Source organism: Talpa occidentalis, unplaced genomic scaffold (assembly GCF_014898055.3).
Source record: "Talpa occidentalis isolate TD23 unplaced genomic scaffold, MPIMG_talOcc4v2.1 talOcc4.4, whole genome shotgun sequence".
Taxonomy (NCBI): Eukaryota; Metazoa; Chordata; class Mammalia; order Eulipotyphla; family Talpidae; genus Talpa; species Talpa occidentalis.
This window is the reverse complement of record NW_023604295.1, coordinates 42838713-42855813: the sequence shown is the minus strand read 5'-3', so window position 1 is coordinate 42855813 and position 17101 is coordinate 42838713. Positions and strand designations below refer to the sequence as shown.

Genomic DNA, 17101 nt, shown 5'->3' with positions numbered 1-17101 from the left:
AAATGGAAGGCTGGCAGTAGAATTCAGAATCTAGTTTGCTAATTTGTGATCTTTCCCCCAAAGTAATAACTAAATCAGATCAGGACTGTGCCCTACAGACTCCCCCCCCCAAAAAAAATTAGAAATCTCAAAAAGATACACACCTACAGTAACTATCTAATGACTTTTCTGAATTATGGAACTGTAAGATTTGTTACATGTACCCATTAAGTGTGCACACATTTCTTTAACAGTTAGAAACTGAGCCAGAGACCCAGGTATCAAGGAGAATTAGGTAAAATAAGAGCTTCCAGGTAGTTCTAATTGTTAGCTACAACTCTGAACCATATGGTGGATTACACAACTGGCTTGATAACAACCAGTTTCATAACCAAAAGCACTTGTTTTACTCTATTTTCATTACTCTTATTATTTTAATTCTGTCTTGTATTAAACAGGCCTGTATAGTTGTACAGCTATTTATTTCTGCATCTGTCCTGAGTCATTCACTCTGTGTGTCCCTTCTCACCACAGAGGTATTCATGCTGAACTGGGAAGCGCCCTCCCCAAAGTTGATCTTTACCTTGGTGTTACTCATTTCCTAGTTCATTTAATTAATAATTCTCCTGAAAGAATTGTCTCATTTTTCCAGGCCTCAGTTTCTTTTTCTGTAAAGAGACTAATGTTCCCTACTGTTTGGGGTTTCTGCGAATATAGATGAGAAAGTTAAATGAGAGAATTATGAGAAGACAGCTTCCATATCAGTGTTTTACATTAACATATGTTAATTTCTGTTATTTCAATTTCCAAGTGTATATTTTCTCTTTTTGTCATTAACATAAATACATTCTTCTGACCTTATTAAAAATTTGCCACATGTTCCTCTGCAAATTTTGTGTGCTCCTGACTTTAACCCTCACATGCACACATTTGAACGTGGACAAAACCTATAGGCCAACTGTCCCTGAATCCCTCATGATACATTCAACTATTTAGGAAACTGAAGCTGAGCCTGCCACGGTTGACCACAGGCTTTCAGGGGTACCCCCCCATGCAGACCCCAACTGTCCCTTGAATGCAGTGTGTCATTTCTCTTTCTTTGTTTGCTGAAGGTCTTTGAAACAATGATCCCCTGTCATTTTCTCTTTCCTTCTTGGAAACTGTGCGCTAGGCTCCCAGGCCTGGCAGCAGTCTGTAGCTTCGACCTTGGACACTTATCTCGTCATTGAAGACCTCAGTCCTGGGAGCCCTTATCAGTTCAGGGTCAGTGCCAGTAACCCCTGGGGGATCAGCCTTCCCAGCGAGCCTTCAGAGTTTGTGCGGCTTCCAGAGTACGGTGAGTCCCAGCCATGCCCAGCCCCCAGGCAGGGGAGGCCAGGCAGCGGGCCAGCTGTCACATGCTTACTGGCCCTGGCTCTCGTGGGCATATGTTGGGCCCTCATGCAAGAAGGGCCCTAAATTTGCTTGGCAGCTTTAGTCAAGTAACTTCTCAGAACCCTGATGAAGAGTGTTTCCATAAAAAGTGACTTCAAGAGCCTTTGGTTGAACTTAGATCTGCCACCCAGCCTACCCCTGCAGGTTCCTGGCACCTGGTGTGTCTCTGGAACAGAAGCGGTGGCCAAAGTCAGGAGTCTCATGGATGCTATCTGCCCCTCTTCTGAGATGCAAACCCCAAGCCTCCTTTCTCCTGGGCACCCCTGCTAGGCACAAGTGTACCCCTCAACATTAGGGACAACCCCACTCACCAATTTAAAATGGAATGGAGAAAGCAACGTGGCTGGAGGATTTCATTGCATGATGAACATTGTATCGTGTCCCCATCCCCAACCCTCCCAACATCTTTTTTTTAATGCGGGTACATATGTAGATATATTGAGAAGTTAGCTAACATATACCTATAACTGGCTACAAATGAGTATTTTACAAACACAGTTTGTATTTTGCCCATCTATTCACTATCTCACCAAACCACCTTGGTCCCAGGGACACTTTGAAAGAGAAAATCTGTTAAAAGAAATCTCTAATTAATGAGGATTTTAGCACTGGGTAGAATAGACTGTGTGTTGGGCAGGAGAAGAAGTCACTGTGCTGAAAAGGCAATAAATCTGTGTCTCAGGTTAAGGGAATCCGGATTTGGTGACTCAGTGCCCTCCAGGGTCTGGGCCACAGTCCTGCCTGCAGCTGAATCCAGAAATGCACCCCAGCCCCATCAGCTGTGCCCACCCAGCCCTGTAGTCCGCTTTGCTCCCACAGGTTTGTGACTCATTGGAAAACCTTGGCCCTGGGCCTGTGTTTCCTTGGAATCAATAAGCCAACGTGCTCAGCCTCAGCCGCCTGCGCTCTGGGAAGCCTGAGGTGACCGGTGACCGGGGGAGCAGGGCTGAACTGCTGGCTTGGCCCCTCCCCGCCAAGTCACTAATTAAACCCTGCCCACGATGGCCACTGCCCACGTTTTGCTTCTTGTGAGCCTTAGTCTCTGGTGAACAACATAAATAGATACTGAGTACTATTTGTACTTGCATGAATGTGTGTGAGGGCAAATCATTGCCAGGGAATTAACACTTTCAAGGTAAGGCTACCAAAGATTCTGTCTACTCAGGCATGTACTTTGGGACAAGTTACATCATTCATTATGCCATTAAGCTCATTAAGCCCGAGACAGTGGAGATGAGAAAGAGCAGTATTTAAGCTGCACATTCCTTTCTTCTGTCTTTGGTTTTGAAAATCTGCCCTATCCTCTCTGCTGCATCTTCCCTACATTCTCACTGGCCTTCCCAGGCCTCCAAAGTACTTTTCCCTTAACATTTTTTAAGGGAGAAAATTTTTCCCTTTTAATTTTTTTTTTACTAAGTTTCTATTTTAAAATATCTAGAAACTGTGTTTCTGATTGCCCTCAGTTTTCTCTTTGTTTACATAGATGGCACAGGGAGTCTGACCCTGTCATGTCAGTTTCTCCTTGGATGATATTTTTAAAAATAACATTTCAGAGGATCATGACATTTTCCCACTGAGTTGGCCCCATATTTAGTCACAGGAATTGCTTTGGGGCAATGTTTGAATTTTTCTGTTAAGCTTTTCTTTATATGATATTTCTCAATATAAAAATAATGGAGTTTCTCTCTTCCAAAGATGCTGCTGCTGATGGTGCCACCATTTCTTGGAAAGAAAATTTTGATTCAGCTTACACTGAGCTGAATGAAATTGGAAGGTAATGACACATTTTTTTACTCGTTGGCCCATGACTATTTAACAACATTATCTCAGAACAATGACATGTTCCTGATGTTTCTTTTATTAAGTGTGTTTTCTATATAGAAAGGAAAGAAAAGAGAAGGTTGGTATGTATTTTCTATTTTTCTCTATCTTCTTAAGTTTGATGTTTCATGCATTGATTCTTATTTTCTAACAAAAGAATGTAAGGCTCAGCCTTTTCTTCAAAGGACAATTTTGGCTACATCGCCTGAGTTCTGACATGTGGCATTTTCATTTTCATTCAGTTTTAAGTGTTTTTCCTTCAACTGTGATTTTTTTTTCTTAGGCCCAGTTATAATAGAAATATGTTGAAGGATCTCCAAATATATGAGATTTTTAAAAAATTATCTTTTTGTTACCAATTTCAAACTTAGCTGCATTGTGGCTGGAGGACTTGGTCTATATGATGTTGATTCCTTGATTTTTATTGGGTAATACATGGATTTTTATGAGTAATACATGGTGAATTTTTATTTAAAAAATTCCATGTATCCTTGAGAAGGATGTATAACAACAATTTGTTTAGTACAAGTCTCTTGTATGTGTCCAAGCATATTGTATATGAGTATTTCTAATCCAAATTCTCTCTCTCTCTCTCTCTCTCTCTCTCACACACACACACACACACACACACATACACACACACACACTGCATTTTAGACAGAAAAGTGTGTGCTCAAAAATAAAAAGGATTAAAAACATGAATTTTAACAAAATGATGAATAAATCTATGAGTTATCTTATAAAATACTTGGTGGAAAGGAGCAAAAGGAGGTCATCCTGTGTGTACCATAGTCTGCAGGTGGTGTAAGTGAGGAAAGCGGGCAGATCTAACAAGTCACCCACTCACCCTGGCTGTGAGAATAAATTAGCTCCCGCTAACAATGGGTCATTAACGTCACCTCTGCCTGTGAGTGACCTCTCTCAATGAAACAGAAAACCTCCTACAAACACAACACCACATGTCTGTGGCTGGGGGTTGCTGGACAGAATTAAAGCCCCAAAAAGAGAAAAGAAATGGAAAAGTAGCAAGAAATCTTTAGCTCTTCTTTCCTATCTTCTTTATGTAGCCAGAGATTAAAAAAAAAAAAAAAAAGTCCAGTGGAAGTTTAGGTGATGATGATGATGCTGATGCTGGTGAGTGCCCACAGTGTACCAGATACTATGCAAATATGGTACAAGTCATTTAAGCTAATCCTTACAACACTATGAGGTAGTATTTGAGTAGATTTCCAGTAAAGGAAATAGACTCTAGGGGGTGGGAGTAAGGAAATTTCTCCAGGTCTTACCACCAGAAAAATATAGAGCCAGGATTCAAACCCTGGCTGCCTGACTCTAAGGCTGTGATAGTTTTACTAGTTTATGTTGTTTCTCATCAGACCATTTTTTGTTGAATATAAGATCTATTAATTGAAGTAGTTTGGCCCATACTGTTGAAGTTTGTGAAGCTAAATATCATCCCAGTAATCAAATCCCCACCTAGTTCTAAATGAAACTGGATCCGTCATCTAGATGCATCAATGAATTCCTTCCTAAGACCCGCATTTGCTGTTAATAGCCACAGGCTAAGGCATGTTTTACCCAGAAGAAATAGATGTTTTGATATTTCTCAAAAGAAAGAGAGAATTTTTGACACATTCAAGATAATGAGTATTTTTTAAATAATCTCATCTCCAACAAGCTGAAATATTCCCTCTCTCCCAAGAACAGTCCTCATAGTCTCAGAAGATCCTTCTAAAATTGTGTATGTTAACAGAATATAAATGAATTATATAAATACTTACATGAGACAAATGAACAATAACTGCACCATAGCCATAGAAGGCTTTCTCCATCATACCCAGCCTAGAATTCTATTCCTATATGATTATCTTGTTAAAAATAGCTTGCCAGTAATTAAATATTATAAACACCATGGTGCAAAAAGAACTATCTTCCTTCCAAAAGCCTCTCATAGAAGCAAAGAGGACTTGAGCATGGCAACTTAAGCAAAAACAACAGCTTAAATATGTCAAAGAGTTATCCCAGGATACCTCAACAGGATCCCAAAAGGTAGCAGTGTCAGGCCTCTGGGTAAAGATGGCAGGTTGAATCCAGGCCTCTAATTTTACTCGCTCCTGGAACGTCACTAAATGGACAGTAAAGGGATTTTTTTGAAGCAAGCGCATAAGAATGAGGACATTGGAAGAAGAAACCACACCAATAAAACATTAAATAGAAAAACAGATGAAAGCATGACAAGTGACCTAGGAGATTGGGGAAAACTCAGCCCAAGTTAGTCATGGGGTCAGGGGAGACCCAATGTAACATTAACAGCAGACTTCCCCAGAGGCACAGACAGCATCAAGTACCTCTGGAAACAGGTGTAAAGAGAATTCTAAAATTAAAAAGACTGGCTGAGCTCTATGTGCAAAATTGTAGCTCCAGATCTCCCAGCCGCAGGCAGAAGTGTTATCTCTCCGCCTAGGACAAGATGGGAGGTCTATTGTCTGTAAAGGATAAAACAGGTGACTCTGGTCCTTGCAATACTAGCACAGTTGAGGGAGGCCCAACCCACCCCCAAATGGGGGCATCCTGAGAATAAATACATGAGGATACTCAGGTACACACTCTCTTCTCCACCAGGCCTCCAAAAGTAGAGGGCCAGGGCTTCATTCTCTGGGCAGAAAGTAGGAGCTTCCTTTTATGGAGAATCTAAGGAAAGGCGAAGATACTAACTTAGTTATTTTCCTAACTAAACAGTACAGTCAGGTCACCCCGTGGTGAAGGTCAAGTTGACAGGCTCCACCCACGCTCTCAGAGCTTCCAAACAGTTTTTTAGTTTCCAACTTTTAAAAGGAGTCAGTTTCTCACAGAAAAGAAATAATTCCATAATGTGATAGAGATACTCTTGCTACAATATCAGTCATTATTTAATGTGCAAATGTATCAAATCAAGATGTCTTATACCTTAAATTTATATAATGCTACATGTCAAATATATTTCAATGAAAAAATAAATAAGATAAAAGGAGCCATTTTCATGCCAGCCCAGATGGAGTAAGCCCTTTGTAGCCTTTATCTCCCACTAATTACAAATGGAATCCTTGGACAAAATGCAAAAGCAACTATCCGAGGATTCTGAAGTAACAGAGATGGGGGAGGGAAGTCAAAACATGAGGAAAGACAAGGAGAGTACAGTGGTGTGAGGTTTCTGGGTTGCTTTTAATTTTTTTTTCTTTTATTTCCTGGGTTTGACCCGGGAGTAGACCAAATCAGGGATCTGTGTGCAGGAAGCTAAAACATCTTCCTGACCAAAAAAGGGCACTTGTGGGAGTCAAGGAACGTGGAGGAAATATCAGTGAGGTATGAGCTAAGCAAAAGACCCCTAACTCTGTGCATGAAACAACACAAATTCTGGGTCATTTCCAAGCTGTACATATTTAGAAGATACCTAAAGAAGCACAGCAAGGCTTCTGAGAACTGATTTACAGTGTGAAAAAAATAATATTGAAAAGTCATATAATCAATAATAAAAAACAGTCCAATTAATAAATGGCAACAGATATAAACAGTTCACCAAAGAGGATATCCAGAAGGCTTAAAGCCATAAAAAAAAGTTCATCATCGCTTCTATTAAAACTACAATAAGATACCACCTCAGTCTTCTGAGAAGGATACACATTAAAGAGACCCGCAACAACAAGAGCTAGAAAGGATGCAGAGTGAAAAGGACCCTATTACACTGTTGGTGGGAATGTGAACTGGTACAAACATTATGGAAAACAATCTGGATTTACCTTAAAAAACTAAAAATGGAAATACTGTCCAACCCAGCAATCCACTCTTGGGCACCTATCCAGAGAATATGAAACCACCAACACAAGTCCCACATGTTCCACAATGTTCATTGTAGTTTTATTTTTGTTAGCTAGCACATGGAAGCAGCCTAAATGTCCATCCATGGACCACTGGATCAAGACAACGTTGTATACCCACACAATGGACTATTATATAACCATAATAAAGAATAAAATACAGCCATTTTCAACAAAATGGAGGGAATTTGAGAGAACTATGTGCAGCAAAGTCAGTCAGAATGATAAAAAATACTAAACACTTACAATAACAGACAATTAGATGCTATAAAACACTTTCAAAAACCAATGGACATTGGGGCCTTCCTGGTGGCGCAGCGGTTGAGCGCTGGGTTGCGAAGCTGCCCGCGGTCTCTGCAGCACTGGTTCGATCCCCGGCTGCTCCCCGGGCACCGCAGAGGAGGGTCCCACATGGCACGCAGACCTCTCCTGCCGCCCGCTGCTCCCCTCAGCAGTGTACTTCGGTCCTTCTGCCTGCTCTGGCTCTGGTGAATTATCTCACCCTCCTGTGCTTCTGACTGTACCCAGTGCTTGTATAAATAAATAAAAATAAATCTTTTATTAAAAAAAAACCACCAATGGACATCAATTAACAGCCTGAGGGCTCTGAGTTTAACAGGGAGGGGGTAAGGAAAGGGACAGGGACATAGAGGGGTGGGTGTTGGAGAAACAATGTATTCACTTAAGAGAAAAATAGTTATAAATGTGTTGCATTGGGCAACTAAACAGTGGACAAAGATGTGGGAGACTCGGTGGCACAGCGGTTGAGCGCTGCGTTGTGAAGCTGCCCGCAGCCTCTGCAGCGACGGTTCGATCCCCGGCTGCTCCCCGGCCACCAGAGGAGGGTCCCACATGGCGCGCAGACCTCTCCTGCCGCCCGCTGCTCCCCTCAGCAGTGTACTTCGGTCCTTCTGCCTGCTCTGCTGCCCTCTCTAGATCTGGTGAATTCTCTCACCCTCTCATGCTTCTGACTGTACCCAGTGCTTGTATAAATAAATAAATGAATCTTTAAAAAAAAGAAAAGAAAAAAAATGTGGGAGGCGTGGAGCAGGCCACAAAATGCAGGATGCTGCTTGAGAGCAAAATCCTGGCCGTTTTTATTGCTAGAACAATCATACAGCATCAGCTATGTGCATTAGAAGGACAAGGAGAAAAGGATGGTGAAACTCAGGAATGTCATCTAGGGCTTGGGGGGACATGAGTCTGCGGACCATGTTATCAGCCTGATGACCAAGTTGTGATCGAAACTGGACCCCAGACCCCTGGCCATGGTCCTAATCTTATCAACAAGGCATTCCACTCATCAGCTTCTGGGGCCCCTTGTCATACATCAGTCCTCGGCCCCCTGGGCGCGACCGTCATACCTCGTGATGCGCACCCTTCCCGGAATGAGCAACCTTTCTGCTCTTGGTTGATTTGAAAGGCACCTTGTAAGGTTTGGCTCATATGACTGATTGACTGGGCGGTTGTGACCTTGTATAGGAAGGCAGCCCTGCAGGTAACCATAATGGTGGCTGAACAGGCCGCTTAAGTCTAGCAGACCCACATGAATGAATTTTTCAGACCTAGAATTATACCCTCCCTTTTCTCGGCTCCCACTGCTGGCCATTCTGCCTTTGACTTCACTTTCTTCTCCCTCCCGCAAGCCACGGCTGAGTGGGAGACCCCTTCTCTCTATTCTAGGTGTGCTAAATTTTGTTAGCGGTAAAAATGCCATGGCAGTTGTGTATTTTTAAATGTTAGAGATGCAAGATGAAATATTTGTGAGTGAAATAACATGAAGTCTGCTTAAATACTCTAGAGAAAGAAAAGAATGGAAGAGGGGGGTGTTGGGAAAGGAATAAATGACATAAGGTTAGCAAAAGATTGTAGTCTTAGGAGCTGCATAGAGGATTGATTAGATCTATTATGATTATTCTCTCTACCTCTGTGTAATTTAGAAATTTTCCATGTGAGAAAGATAATCAATGTAAAATAAAAATTAAAAGTCACCTTTTTAAAAATGTTTTTGAAATTAGGATTCTTCCTTCTTCAATATGGTTGCTATTGTTAAATTTTACAGAAATATACTCTGCTTAGAAAAAAAACTGAAACTGTGTTTAATGTCAAAGATGACAGGGAAATGAAATGGACTTAAAATGATATTGGTTAGCTTTTTGCTTCTTAAAGAGCTGTAAGATGCTCAGGAAGGAAATATGGCTTTTCTAAATATTATAATAAAATACAGGAAAGCAGGGTTCCTAATGAAATGTTCTTGACTGGCAACTTCAGATAAAACTTTCATCCTTGAGAGAAATGAACCTAGTCGCTTGCTGTATCTTGGTAAAACGCTTTCTCCCTATTGTTTTCCAGAGGCCGCTTCTCCATCGTAAAGAAGTGCATTCACAAAGCCACCCGCAAAGATGTCGCTGTGAAATTCGTTAGCAAAAAAATGAAGAAAAAAGAGCAGGCTGCCCACGAGGCTGCCCTACTTCAGCACCTGCAGCACCCCCAATACATCACTCTCCATGACACCTACGAATCGCCCACATCTTACATCCTGATTTTGGAGCTGTAAGTACAGGTGCCATCTCTCTATGGTGATCCCCAGTTATTTGAGTTATTTGTTACCGACAATTAATGGAAGAGGCAATTACATTTTATAGTGTTATATGAAGCATGAACTTTCCCCTCCATTTTACATAAATACTTTTCCCATTTTATTGATTAGAGAATAAAGACTTTATCAAGGATAGGAACACATAGGAACACATCGAGGATAAAGTCCTTAAAACTAGGAAATGGAGAAACTGGGACTTGAACCCACCTCTCTCACTCTGATTTTCCTTTTCCTTCTATTGGATTGGACAGGAGTCCAGGGAGGTCATTGACAATGAACTTATTGACAGGGGTGAAACTGAGTGAAAGACAGAGGTTGGCACATCCATCCGCTGCATAGCATCACCAATCTACCACCCCAAAAGTCCCTTCTAGGCTGAAGCCTTACCTTCATTCCACTCATTCCATATTTTTCTAGGGACTCAGACAGCCATATACTTGGGACTATATACTTGTCCCAAGAATACAGGGGTAAAGTCACATTCTCCCCCCCAACTAAGACCCCAAGCTAAAAATAGAGGTTATGCTCTAAGATTTACTTAGAGATCTGACAGAGGCTAAAAAGAACAGTCTTTTCAGAAGTACTGAGCCCTCATGGAAATGCTATCTGACTGGTGCTGGTGAGGCCCTGCACCTGGAGAGAAGACAGACATTGGAACCGAAACCCAATGAAGCGATGGCTCCATGTGGACCCATGGACACCTCTTGCCTTTTGTCTGTTATGTTTGTCTTACTCCTGTGTGCTTGTCAAAGTGTGTGCATATGTAGAGCTTTGAAGGAATGACATATCATGAAGTTACTTATGATGGAAAAAAGAAACCCAATGCAAACATCTCTGGTTAGACTTTCAAAGTGGTGGAAAAGAAATAGAGGGTAACAAAACCAGCAGTTAGTATTTGTAATTCTTCTGCAAGACTAAATTTGGTACAGTTGTGCAGTAGCTGATAGACAGTCATTTTTAGACTTAGTGAACATAATTACAGACAACTTTCTGAGCATAACCTGTTTGTTGGGGCCTTTCTAACTCAAAAGGCATATCCTGTTAACAGTGACCTAGCTTTGTCTATGAGTGATGTTATGCATGAGTTCCAATAGAAGGTGTTGTTACTTGCATTCCAAGATGGTAAAACGGACTCAGAATCTTTGCTCTTTCAGACTTGCCTGCTACCGTTCTGAGGGAAGGTATTAATTTCTAGGCTGCCATAGTGCAATGGGAAGAAAGCATTCTTAGAAAGAAGAATCTGGCTTTTGTCCCAGCTCTGTCATTTGAAACAGTATAAATTAGTTTTCTGGGATTTTGGGCCTTCGTCTGTGAAGCTTGAAAAAATTATTCCCATTTCTCAGGGATGTTACATGGGTTAGATTAGATAAATATTGGATTGAACTAGTTTATTGTGCACTCAGCATGTGCTAGACCTGAGTAAGGGTGGGAAGAACAAAGATGAAAACATGTAATTCTTGCCCTTGAGGAGATATTAGTTTAATGAGGAAGATAAGTGAGTGATTTCAATATAGCATGGTAAGTGCTAAGGGAAAATGCCTATTTTGGAGAGAGCAGCTTTGACAACATAGAAAGTTGCTGCATTTGGACTTGAGGTTCACTAAAGATTTATGGAGAAGCCGTGCCCAAGATAAACCGTGTGACTCCAGACTGCGTCATGTGATGGGTCTCCCCTTTGGTGACCCACAGAATCACTATTAGAGCTTTTCTCTACAGACAAATGAGGCCCTGATCCCCTAGTTTAGGTTGGATCCTGGCCTTATGGGTAATCAAAACTATCTAAGGGTGAGCTTGGTGGCTGAGACTCTTGGGTCTTGGAGAGGTGCTACTGTTAATTTCTCCCTATTTGTTCCAAGAAGTTCAGGGTGGGGTTCATCTAAGACCCCATTCTCTTCTCTACTCTATGCTCACCATAGAGTAAGAAGGACGGAAAAGAAGTCTTTCTTTACTCTGGTCATGGAAAACAGAAGATACAGTGGAACGGAGCAAGCTAGAGAAGAGAATGGAAACTTGGCCATGAGAGTTTCAGCTATACTTGAGTTTTCTGACTCAGGTTCCAACTCCTCTGCCTGAGCATTACTTAATAAATAATAAATAACCCATTGCACATTAGAGAATGTGCCTGACGTCTGGTCACCCCTTGCTGAAGAGGGCACAGAGTAACTAAAAGAAGTTGCCAGTTATGAGCTTTTACTATTGCAACCAAATTATGCTGAAGTGCTTCCTTATCATACTTGAGACTTGCACAATCCTCATAATGTTGCTGCTGTTAGTCCCTCCTCAAAGAGGAAAAAACTGAAACACCAAGAGTTTGTCTTGTCCCAACCACCTCTCCCCCTCACCACCACCTCACCCTCCTGCCTGTAAATGGCAGAACCAGGATTCAAAACCACAACCCGGCTCCTTGTACCATGTACTTACTTAGTGAGTCTTTAAGGCAAAGACTTAAAAAGAGGGTTATGAATGTTGAGGACATACTTTGCTTTCTATTTTTCCCCAACTAAAAGCTGACAAATGAAAACAGCTTCTAAAACATCCCTAGGCTTTCTTGCAGCCACTGGGTCTAAGTTAATCAAAACATTGCTGCTCTCTCTTTCTGATTGAAGACTTTCTCAGTTTTTTTTTTTTAAGATTTATTTATTTATACAAGCACTGGGTACAGTCAGAAGCATGGGAGGGTGAGAGAATTTACCAGAACCAGAGCGGGGAACAGAACAGGCAGAACGACGAAATACACTGCTGAGGGGAGCAGCGGGTGCGGCAGGAGAGGTCTGTCGCGCCATGTGGGACCCTCTCTGGTGCCGGGGATCGAACGGCACTGCAGAGGCTGCAGGCAGCTTCGCAGCCCAGCGCTCAACTGCTGCGCCACCAGGGGAGGCTCAAGACTTTCTCAGTTTTGCAATTTAACTTCTTACAGGGTCCCAGAACTTTTCCCTTGTGAGTAATTTCACCAGTTAACAAAATAGCATGTGTCTTATAAGATTATACAATTTTCTCTGAGAAGTGTAGCACATTGTAAATTTATTTATTTCAGTCATGAGCATCATACTAAACTTGAACTCTAATTCTGACATGCCTGTGTCATGACACTGATCTTTAGCAATAATAGAGACGAGGAGAGAGCACAGAGATCTTACAGATTTACACATCGTTTTTTTCTGTTCCCTCACAAAAATATCTCCTTTTCCTTTTCCTTCCACCTTCAGGATGGATGATGGCCGGCTCTTAGACTATCTTATGAACCACGATGAGCTGATGGAAGAGAAAGTAGCCTTCTACATTCGAGATGTCATGGAAGCGCTGCAGTACCTGCACAACTGCAGGGTCGCACACCTGGACATAAAGGTAACAAGGAGGGCCACCCTGGCGGCCTAGGGGTTAAGTCTCAGCACTATCACCACTATAGCCTGAGTTGAATCCTTGGCCAAGGGGCTGACCCATATAGCACAGCAGCCCTCTCCTATCTCGCCCACTGCTCTCCTTAGCAGTGTATTTCAGTAGATCCACCTGTACTACCCCCCTCTCTGTTTCTAGTGAATCCTCTCACCCCCTGTAGCTCTGGCCTACACCCCAGTTCTTCTATGCAAAAATAAATATAAATAATTTTTTTTTAAAAAAGTTAACAAGCTATGGCAGGGAAACAGCTTAGTGCCCCCCTGCCAGTCATTACCCTTGAGGGGAGTAAATTCATCTTATTTACTTAAGTTAAAATCCTAGTGAATATTAAACTAGCTTGTCACACACTTTAAGTGTGTCTGTTGTGAATTAATGACAATACACTGAATCACAGTGACATCTAGGGGGAGAGAGGGCAGGGGAGCTGTAACTACTTAGTATAACTTTATAGAAGGAAGCCAATAATGTCACCTTTTTACTCATGGTGCTCAAATAAAATGAAAATGTCAGTATTTGCTTGATTCTATGTGAGAGTGAGGGGTCGTTAAGAAGACGTGATTTTCAACGTCAAGTGAACTCTGAAGTCCACCTAAATTCAGAGTTTGTTTGGTTAAAAGCCTCCAAAGCACTTTGCATAAGGAATTTCAAAGAATATCAGGGCTATGTTTGAACTAAGGGAGTCCTGCTGGTAGGCAGGAAAGAGCTGAACATCCCCTCTCTTCTTTCCACCTCCCTTGGTTTTTGCAGCCTGAAAATCTACTCATTGACCTAAGGATTCCAGTGCCTCGAGTGAAGCTCATCGACTTGGAGGATGCTGTCCAGATCTCAGGCCACTTCCACATCCACCACCTGCTGGGGAACCCAGAGTTTGCTGCCCCAGAAGTGATCCAAGGCATTCCTGTTTCCCTGGGCACCGATATTTGGAGCATTGGGGTCCTGACATATGTCATGCTGAGTGGGGTCTCTCCCTTCTTGGATGAGAGCAAAGAGGAGACGTGTATCAACGTGTGCAGGGTGGACTTCAGCTTCCCACATGAGTACTTCTGTGGTGTGAGCAACGCTGCCAGAGATTTCATCAATGTGATCTTACAGGAAGACTTTCGGCGGCGGCCCACGGCAGCCACCTGCCTGCAGCATCCCTGGCTGCAGCCCCACAATGGCAGCTACTCCAAGATCCCCCTGGACACCTCCCGCCTGGCATGCTTCATAGAGCGCCGCAAGCACCAGAATGACGTGCGCCCCGTCCCCAACGTCAAGAGCTACATCGTCAACCGGGTCAACCAAGGGACGTAGCCCGGCTCCCGGCCTGGAGGTTTCACATGGAAGTGCAGTGTGAACCAAAGCAAGACTGAATGTGTCTGTAAATAATCTGTTAATTATTCCACTCCATGCGGTTTTCTGGATTGGGAGATGTACCTCTTAAACCTCGTCAGTGGCTATTCAGGGTCTGAGCAGCAGTAAAATCACCGGAAATCCAGGGCCTTACCAGAAGGTCATTCAGAAGAGATAAAGCGGCAAAGAGTCACAGAGTATAAGAAGAGGGGCAAGGATAACGAGAATATTTGCTGTTCCAAAATTTTGCTTGTGCATTCCAAAATGAGTGGGCAACATGGGCAAAATGAGCTCACCATAGGGAGTATCAAAGGTTTCTGCCTTTGCTAAAATTTTAAGCAAAAAAAAGTTCTATTTAACAGAGATGTCATGTATGTCCACTACGCTGGTTTAGATTACTTAGATATAGTTTCTTAATAGCATACATATTCTCATACAGTTAAATATTACCCATTCAGGTTTCAGAGTTTTATAATATAGAGATATATATGAAATCAAGCATAAGTAACTTTGAGTGCTCCAGTTAAGACAGTAATTTATTTACCGAAGCATTACTTTGTTTTGACTAAGCACAATTAGATGACAACTTTTTTAGAGCATTTTATAAATCTTGTATAGAAATCTTTTACCAGAACCTGTGCATTAACAGAAAGCAAGGTCACCTTTTTGCAATCTGTGAGGAAGATGATTTTTCTCTCAGTCACAGGTGTGATTAACATAGGTTCTGTGTATGAAATGCTACCCCCAAATTCACTGGCAGCTCAGAGTTAGTCTGGCAGGAAAACCTGCCAGGAAATAAGTCCCCAAACAGGAAGGGTTGTGGGGCTATTTTTCTGTCTACACTTGGTTTGAAATATATAATGAATATAACAGGTTCATACAAAAGGGCCAATAGAAAACTTCCCTGAAGTTCCTATGAACAACATAACAACACTTTCTGATTTCTTCTACAGCTGTAGAATGCACTCCTCAGAAAGTTGGCTTGCTTTATTTTTAACCCCTGTAGGAGCCAAGGGGTGCTTACCAAAAGGAGGCAGCCATAGAGGCCTTGTAAAGGCCTGGTCCCAAGTCCTTTTTAAAGCCATGGAATAAAATCTGATACATCACTCTGACAGAGCATTGAGTTTTCACTGCGATGGCAATACCTATCACCGCTCAGCTGTCAATATTTCCCTGGACCAAAAGGACTAATTGCGCTTTGAGGCCAACACTGCGCTCCAGTGTACGTTCTCCAGACAAGATGATTATGAACCGCCCTTTTTTCCATTGATGGGGAAAAAAACTAAACCTGGGAATTTCATGATTTCCTTTTTATGTTTCAGGAAGAGTTTTTGTTTCTGTGTTTATACACGCCCACCCTTTGTTTCCTAGAGTATGTTTTGAAAATTGCTGTTATGCAAGTAGTATTTTAAAAATTATAACTCAAGTGTTCGTCTACATCAGGTTTAATGGCATTGCTTCTGTCCTATAGTAGGATTGAGATAGTTAAAATCATGCAGCAGAAAATTACAATCAGAGTTTAGGAAGGATAAATAGAAGTATAAACTATCTAAATAAAAAAGAATGGTGGAAAAGCCTGAACCTTAATATGTAACTTATTCCCACAGTGGAAATGTAGAATTAAAAATGCCTATCTTTCTTTTCCATTGGCCTCAGAGTTAACTTCCTCATCCACACTCCACCTCATCCCATCCAAGATTATAGATTAATAAACCAGTAGAAAGTACAAGCAATAAGACTAGATAGAACTTCATATTTTCAGGATTAACCAAATCTATGGAAAATGACTCAAACTATTATCTGTTTCCTAATTTTCAAATGACCCTGGGTCATCAAGGCTCACTTCCTCAGCCCTCTCTCGACTAACCTTCCATGCTCTTCATTTAAACTTATGTGTATATATAAATAGTATAGGATACAATAATGTAAATTTTAAAACATATTTACTAAAAACACTTTTAGTAAACATGTCTTCATTATGAGAGACAGCATAACAGAAGAAAGCCTGGTCGCTTTCCAAGGATTCCCAATGTCCGCCACTGTGACTTGGCTAGTTCTGTGGCATCCGCTGTGGCTGATGACTGAAAATCCCCTGCTGAGGCATTTCGAGTTGTTGCGGCCATGTTGGAGACAAGCTGACTTTCTGCTTGAGAGGAGGAGAGTCTAGGACAACGGCCATAGGTTACACAAGGGGGCGTTGTTGAAATCCTGTTGTGGGGAAGACAATTGATAGGTTAGAGCCAAAGCTTTTATATCACCTTTGAATCAAAGTTGAAATGGTTCAGACATGAGGTTGCATGGAATCCCACACCCCAAATACATGTATTGGGGAAGTGAGGAGACAGGAGCCAAGAGAGGAGGGACATAGAAGTGAAAAGTAGTATGATTCTCTTAACTGGAGCCAAAGTACAATCATTAGAGTAGAATGAATTTAATAGAGGCCCCAAGAGAAAGGGGGTATATTTTATATAGTTTGAAAACTGAAGAAAATTAATAGGGAGGCTCCCTATCTGCAAAACCCCTGGTCCCTCCCAACAGGGAAAAGATAGTGGTCCCAATTCAAAAAAATGGGCACAGCAAGTTGGAAATAACAAGGAACCCTAGAAGATGAGACTGGAAAATGTATTTTAAGTTGCTCTGCAGGCAAACTTAGGAAGGAATGAAAAATCAGGGACCACTTTCTAAT

General features: G+C 41.8%; 1 protein-coding gene across 4 annotated transcripts in view; it reads left to right on the top strand.

Moving 5' to 3' along the window:
• Positions 1-16350, top strand: part of LOC129144613 (kalirin) — a 111527-nt gene extending 95177 nt beyond the window's left edge. For all 4 annotated transcript variants that reach the window (XM_054700506.1, XM_054700505.1, XM_054700510.1 and 1 more), the window contains 5 exons: positions 1151-1315; positions 3109-3187; positions 9441-9641; positions 12894-13032; positions 13831-16350. In XM_054700506.1, the coding sequence (XP_054556481.1) occupies positions 1151-1315; positions 3109-3187; positions 9441-9641; positions 12894-13032; positions 13831-14376 (1130 nt within the window). In that variant the 3' untranslated portion in view covers positions 14377-16350. The remainder of the gene's footprint in view (positions 1-1150; positions 1316-3108; positions 3188-9440; positions 9642-12893; positions 13033-13830) is intronic.
• Positions 16351-17101: the final 751 nt, after the last annotated feature.